The 7,592-nt window shown below is 37.0% G+C and overlaps 1 protein-coding gene across 3 annotated transcripts in view; it reads right to left on the bottom strand.

Annotated features, from left to right (window-relative positions):
• Positions 1 to 7,592, bottom strand: part of Fnip1 (folliculin interacting protein 1) — a 79,534-nt gene that overhangs the window by 21,577 nt on the left and 50,365 nt on the right. For 2 of the 3 annotated variants that reach the window (XM_055602813.1, XM_055602815.1), the window contains 3 exons: positions 7,084 to 7,167; positions 5,500 to 5,571; positions 2,206 to 2,341 (listed from right to left, as the gene is read on the bottom strand). In XM_055602813.1, coding sequence (XP_055458788.1) covers positions 2,206 to 2,341; positions 5,500 to 5,571; positions 7,084 to 7,167 — 292 coding nt within the window. The remainder of the gene's footprint in view (positions 1 to 2,205; positions 2,342 to 5,499; positions 5,572 to 7,083; positions 7,168 to 7,592) is intronic. The other variant, XM_055602814.1, reaches the window with a different exon arrangement.

Below are 7,592 nucleotides of genomic sequence, written 5' to 3'. Positions count from 1 at the left end.
AAGAAGAAGAAGAAGAAGAAGAAGAAGAAGAAGAAGAAGAAGAAGAATGAAAGCACCAAACACAGAACTCTTGGGAGAAATCAAAGTACTTCAAAATACTAAATTTGTAGGTACCCTATTAAGGGGAATAGGGACTGTTTCTGACATAAACTCAATGGCGGGCTCTTTGACACACACCCCCCCCCCCCCCCCCCCCCCCCCCCCCCCCCGAGAAGCAGCCCTGCTAGGCCACAGAGGAGGACTTTGCAGCCAGTCCTGAAGACACCTGATAAACCAGTATCAGATGGAAGGGGAGGAGGTTCTCCCTATCAGTGGACTTGGAAAGGGGCAGGGAGGAGATGAAGGTGTGAGGGTGGGATTGGGAGGGAAAGAGGGAGCAGGATACAGCAGGGATACAAAGTTAACATATTGTAACTAATATTAAAAAAATAAAAATTAAAAAAAAAACAAAATACTAAATTTGGCAATGATTTCTTTGAGAGGACAGAAAAATCAAAGGCAAGAACAGCATAGAATTGGGTATTATAAAAATAAAAAAAGTATCAAAAGATATCATCATCAACAGATGGTGAAAACAATCCATAGGATTATAGAAAATATGTGCAAATCATGTATCTAGTAAGGAATTAATATCCAAAAATTATTTCAAAGAAGTCTTCTAATTCATCAACAATAACAACCAACAAAAAACTAAATATGCTGGGAGCAAGGAGTTGAATATATACCCCTTTAAAGATGATGTGCAAAGTGAGCAAAAAGCACTTGTAGATCATTTCAGACTCGTTAGAATGGCAACTATTAAGGACGGGGACTGCGAATGCAGCTTACTAGTGGAGTGCAACTCAGCGGTAGAATGTTTGCCTCACATGCAGGAGGTTGTGGGGACTAAAACAAAACAAAAACCAGAAAATAATGTGTTGGCGAATATACAAAGATTTCAGAACTGTTTTATGTTGCTGTTGCGAATATGAAGTCATATAGTCACTCTATGGCAGTTCCTCAAAAATTAAAAATAGAATGACCATATGACTCAGTAAACCCACTTCTGGGCTTATACCCAAAATGACAGAAGGCACGGCCTGGAACTAATATTTATATATGCATGTTCATAGCAGTGCTATTCAAAACAGCTAAGATGTAGGAACATTCTATGCTTTCATGGGCAAATGAATGGGTAGAGAAAATGTGCTTCTTTTTGTGTATGTATGTGCATGTACACACATGTGCATGCATGTAGGTAATATACATGTAGAGGTCATAAGTTGACATTGAGCAGCTTCCTAAGATTGTTCCACCTTATTTTTTGTAATGAGGTCTCACTAAACCTGGAGCTCATCAATTCAACTAGACTGTCTTGCAAGCAAACTACAGAAATCCTCCTGTCTCTGCTTCCCCAGTGCACCTGGATTTTTACATGGGTAATATTCCGGGGACCTGAACACAAGTTGTCATGCTTACACAACGAGCATTTCACTGATAGAGTCATTCTTCCAGCCCCTCAAATGTACTGCTAGTGCATTATTATTTAGCCATAAATATGAATTTCTTATATACGCTACAACATGGATGAATTTCAAAGATATACTAAACAAAATGAGCCAGATCTAAAAAGATAAGTACTGCATGATTCCACTTATACAAGGTATTCATGGTTGTTAAGTTTATGGAGATAGCCAAAATAAGCACTTCTTTACAAGGACCCAAGTTTAATTCTCAGTGTCCATGTTGGGCAGCTCAAAACTGCCTATTACTCTATCTATAGGGGACCCAATGCCCTCCTATGGCTTCCATAAGTACCTGTACACAAGACACATACATTCTTATAGACATACAGACAAACCTAAAACTAAAGACTTTTAAACTACAAAAATTTAAAAGGGGAACAATGGTTGCAAAAGGCAAATGAAGGAGGAGTAGGGAGTTATTGTTTAATGGGGACAGGGTTTTAGTTTGGGAAGATGAAAAAGTTCAGGACTTAAACAGTAGTGACAGTGTGAAGGTACTTACTGTTACTAAACCATATGAAAAATAAAAGATTAAAACAGAAAACTGTTTTTGTCTGTCTTACCACAATTAAAAAATTAATAAAATTTTAAAAGTTTTCAGTTACAAACTTCAAATACACGTAATACAAGTCTCAAGTTCTAAAACTTTATACAAACGTATATTTAAAGAATTAGTCAATCTTGTTCAATGCCAACTTACCATCTAGGAAATACCCCATTTTCCAAACTGGTGGTTTGGCTACGTCGCCAACGTCGCTGGTAGCTGCTGGCACAACTTCGAGTAAGTGAAGAATTTGGGGAGGGAAATGGAGTGATGAGCAAGCTGCTCAGAGATGCTGTACATCAGAAGAACAAGTATATTTAATAGTCAATGATTAGGCATGGTGACAAATTTCTTTTTAACAGACTGAATAGAGTAAACCTAATCTTTTATTTCATTTCACCAACCTGTCTAAACTTCCATCTGAAAATGTATTTGGAGGAAAGCCTCAGAGGAGTAAACTCATGTATTAATATCATATTTACAAGAGTCTTTCAGACAATCATTTTTGGCACTGTGCAACCCCCCAAAAAAATGCTCCTGGATACAAGCTATTACTTTTTAAGCCATCCTAATGTCCACTAATTGGCTGAACCCTCACTATTCTTAAATGAAACCTGATGCCATTCAAATTGATTGCAGATGAGTATTAACAAGAAAGATGATTTGAAAGTGTTTGAAAGGAATTCAAAGGGGTCATTTACAGCACTCATAAATCACTCATGCCCAAGTTGCCAAGCCTTTATCTAAGTGTTAAAAAACAGCAGACCCTACACATAACTCTCTGGAGCACTCTAAGGTGGCAGATACATACCAGTAGATTCCACTTATATAGTATATAAATGATTCAAGCCATCATGTTGCACATGATAAAAAGTATATTTTTATCTGAAAATTTTAATGTTTTTTTTAAGTTTTATGTTTCTTGCTTTAAAGTACATGTGTGTGTGTGTGAGTGTGTGTGAGTGTGAGTGTGTGTGTGTGTGTGTGTGTGTCAGAGTGTGGGCGTGAAAGTGAAGGTACCAGAGATAACGAGAGGGGCTCAGATCCACCCCGAGCTGCAGTTATAGGCAGTTGAGAGCTTCCTGAGGTAGGTGCTAGGAACAAAACTTGGATCCTTTGCAAGAGCAATATATACTCTTAACCACTGAACCATCAAAATCAACTGAGCTTTTTATCTCCTTTACAATTTTTCGATATTAGATCAGTCTTTGAGAATAAAGTTCAGGCATCTAAACTTTTTATCTTTGAAAGTTCATGTTATTGTAATTCATACCTATCAGAACATGGGATAAAGTTAAAATTGTTGTTTATACTCAAACTGATTCACAATAATGGTAATGACAAATATACAATGTGACAAGGCCTTTCATGAAGCATAGGAATCAAGTATACAATGTCTAATAGGACTGCAAGTCCAAGATGAGGACTCATTAATGGTTTGGAGCCCTACCATACACTTCTAGTATTAACCAAAAATGCCTTTGCATTCATTCTTCATTCTTTATTTTCTAACACACAACTCAAGAAAAGTCCTGCCTCTCAACATTCAGGGATATGTAAATCAAAACTACCATGAGATTTCACCTTACACCCAAAAGAATGGCTAAGATCAAAAACTCAAGTGACAACACATGCTGGAGAGGCATGTGGAGAAAAGGGAACTCTCCTCCATTGCTGGTGGGAATGTAAACTTGTACAACCACTTTGGAAATAAATCTGGAGCTTTCTCAGACAATTAGGAATAGTGCTTCCTCAAGATCCAGCTATACCACTCCTAGGCACATATCCAAAATATACTCAAATACACAACAAGGACATTTGCTCAACCATGTTTGTAGCAGCTTTATTTGTAATAGCTAGAATCTGGAAACAACCCAGATGTCCCTCAATTGAGGAATGGATACATAAATTATAGTACATTTACACATTAGGCATACAATATAGGATAAACATACTAAAATCCGTATACCTAAAGAAGCCAAGTAAGCAGGAGGACCCTGGGTAAGACGATCAATCCTCATTCAGAAAGGCAAACAGGACAGACATTGGAAGAGGGAGACGACAGGGAACAGGACAGGAACCTACCATAGAGGGCCTCTGAAAGACTCTACCTAACAGCCTATCGAAGCAGATGCTAAGACTCATAGACAAACTTTGGACCAAGTGCAGAGAATCTTATGAAAGAAGGGAGAGACAGAAAGATCTGGAGGGGACAGGAGCTCCACAAGGAGAGCAACAGAACCAAGAAATCTGGGCCCAGGGGTCTTTTCTGAGACTAATACTCTAACCAAGGACCATTCATGGAGATAACCTAGGACCCCTGCACACATGTAGCCCATGGCAGCTCAACCATGGGCTATCCACTATCCAAGTGGGTTCCCTCGTAAGGGGAACAAGGACTGTCTCTGACATGAACTTGGTGGCTGGCTCGTTGATCACCATTCCCTGAGGCAGGCGCAGCCTTACCATGACACAGAGGAAGACAATGCAGCCAGCTGATGAGACCTAATAGCTAGGTTTAGATGGAAGGGGAGGAGGACCTCCCCTATCAGTGGACTTGAAGAGGGGCATGGGAGGAGATGAGGCTGGTAGGATGGGATTGGGAAGGAATGATGGAAGGGGCTACAGCTAGGATACAAAGTGAATAAACTGTAATTAATATGAAAAGAAAAGAAAAGGAAAAAAGAAGTGCTGCTTCTCTGTAATGCGTTGCTTATACTTGCCTCTTGCTCAGGTAAGCTAGGTGTCTTTTTTTCTGAGCTTCTTTGTACAAATCTATCACTGAGCATATCATACAAACATTTTTGTTTGTTTGTTTGATCACATACACTGTGGGTCTTCCTTTCTTTTTTACTTTCTTCCAGAATTCCTTTCTTCTTTCTTAATACCCAGAATATTTCAGTAAATATTTTCTGGATATAACAAATATCAGTGAAATCCATACTTTAAAAAATAAAAATAAAAAAGTTAACACTGATTCATATTGCCTAAGCTTCTCTAGGAAATAATCTAACAACTTCAATACTAACACCAAGTAAATGTAAGCTGATATGGTTTTTCTATGTTTTTTTGTAATACAGTGAGCAATTTTTTTTTTTTTTCTTATCCTGACTAAGCCTAAAGCCTAAGATGATCTGTGATCTTCTGTCAAAAAGAGTGTCCAACCTTTTGACACTGCAGGCTGATGTTGTCATCTACAAAGTTCTCTCACTCAAGAGCCATACAATATAGTAGACAAACAAAAAACTTGCAAAAGATAGTTCATAAATGTTTTAACTAAATATCAAATTTAAGAGACTTCTTTCTATCCTTTCTACAACCCTGTCATGTGAAATGTCAATATAAACAAAGTAGACACAGAGTTAGACAGTAAAGACAGAGAGAGAAATAAAATCAACATCAACTAACAATTTCAAAAAAAAGAGGGCTAGCCTATGAATCTGGCATTACCAGAGCGTGCTATGCCGCTGTCTCTGTCCTCATTCAATTCTCTTCCTGGCATGTCCATCGGGTTGCTGTGAACTAAATCAAAACAAATGGTCAGTCATACAATACATTACAATTGAGAAAAATGTTGCTCCTTTTAAATCGCAAACTAGATCATGCTTCATCTCATTGCATTCCTTTTGCAATAGCATGGCACCAACCCAACACTAGGAGCTATTACTCAGTTGAACAAGCTTTCAGACTTATCTGAAGATTTATCACATAATGCAAAACTGTCCAAGATACAGAATAATCTGGGATTGAGTAAACTTTAATTTTAAGAACATATTCAAAAACATAGATGTTCATACTATTAAATGAAAACGAAAGCATACTATCAAAAAGCATCAACGTTAGTTACTAAGGCTAAGCAACAACTCTATGGTAGTTCCTTCTGATTATGTCTGTAACAATGCTTAAACACAAACATAATAAATAAGAATTTAAAACTCTGTAAGAAAATGTGTGATAACTTTGTTTAAATAGTATGATACCAATTTTGTTTATAAACAGGTGGGGAGGGGGCTAAGAATGTAAATTAGTGATAGAGGAAAGGCCTAGAACATATTTAAGGCCCTGGATTTGATTTATGGCACAGGAAAAAAAGAACAAAAACAAACAAACAAACAAAAGTAAGTATAAGTGCCAGTAGGATAGCTTGTATACTTTTAAGCTGGTTTTATGTTTTCCGATTTTTCTAGGAAAAATAAGTATTGCTCACATCTGATATTTATACGTAAAATAAGCTCTACTTAACACAAGAAGTAGAACAGCAGGGTATGATGACAAATATTCATAATCCTTTCACTCAGGAGACAAAAGCAGAAGAATTTAAAATTCAAATCTATCCAGGCTATATAGAGAAGACTGATAATAAATAACAATGAATGAACCTGAGGACTGATAATTTCGACTAGAAGGTGATAATGAAAGATCAGTGTGTATGCAAAGTGTGAAAATGTGGAACAGGACTCTGCCCCTGCATATATAAGCAAGGCAAACACTCTGTTAAAGTAATGATATGAGTAATTATGCTCACACGCCTTTTAAATAGTGTCAGAACAGTGCTTGTTCATCTAAATCTTAGCTCCAAGAAAAGTTGTCCTTAGGGAAGAGTGCAGATCAGAAATTTGCAACAATTATAAAGATTGGATATTTCCAGCAAATAGTGAATTACAATACAAAAGCTACTTAGCCATGGAAACAAGACAGCATAACATTAAAATTTCCAAGGGGCAGTATAACTAATTACTAGGCTAATACACCCTAAATTTTTCTTTTAATAGTCTAAAGCTTAAAATTATTATGGCATATTAAAGAAAGAAAGGACAACCTGAAATTTCATAAAAATATCAATTCTATTGATAACATACTTTGTGAAAACTTTAGGAACATACCCAATAAAAAGCAATAATTTCCTCTACTTTGTAAACAATGCTTTCTTAACCACAACCTCCCTACTTCATTCTCTCTTGTTTCCACAGCTTAACTAGAGATTCTAGCCACCAGGGCACACCAACTAGTCTACCCACACAGCACATGGCAAACCTGCAAAGAAAGAGGCGCTCCTGATCAGGCGGAGCGGACCCTGCTCAGAGAATGCCCGCCTGGGGCTGCAGAACTGTGAAAGACCTATATGGCAAAAATGTAAAATACACATGAAAGAGGCCTGTTAGAGAAGCCACACTGCGTCAGGAAAATAAGGTGAAGTAAGGCAACATAGGAGCAGACCAACAGGCAAAGCACGGGAATTTTTAACCAAAGCAAGAACAACTCAAGTCATTTTCCCTTTTAGAAAAAGTATAGTTCTAATTTTGGTCATGGTTTTTGTCAAACAATAGCTTCATATCTACTTGTAAATAAATCAATTTATAACAACAGAAATAAGCTTCTTTTTAAAAGATAAAACTATTTCAAGTGTTCACTCCTAATATAAAACATTCTGAGCACTCAAAAAGGCAATGGTATCTACATGATTTAATGTATACCAAACAAATCAATCTATCTATCTATCTATCTATCTATCTATCTATCTATCTATCTATCTATCTATCTAT

This window comes from Psammomys obesus, unplaced genomic scaffold (assembly GCF_907164565.1).
Source record: "Psammomys obesus unplaced genomic scaffold, mPsaObe1.curated_primary_1811, whole genome shotgun sequence".
In the NCBI taxonomy this organism is placed as follows: Eukaryota; Metazoa; Chordata; class Mammalia; order Rodentia; family Muridae; genus Psammomys; species Psammomys obesus.
This window is presented reverse-complemented; position numbering and strand designations above follow the sequence as displayed.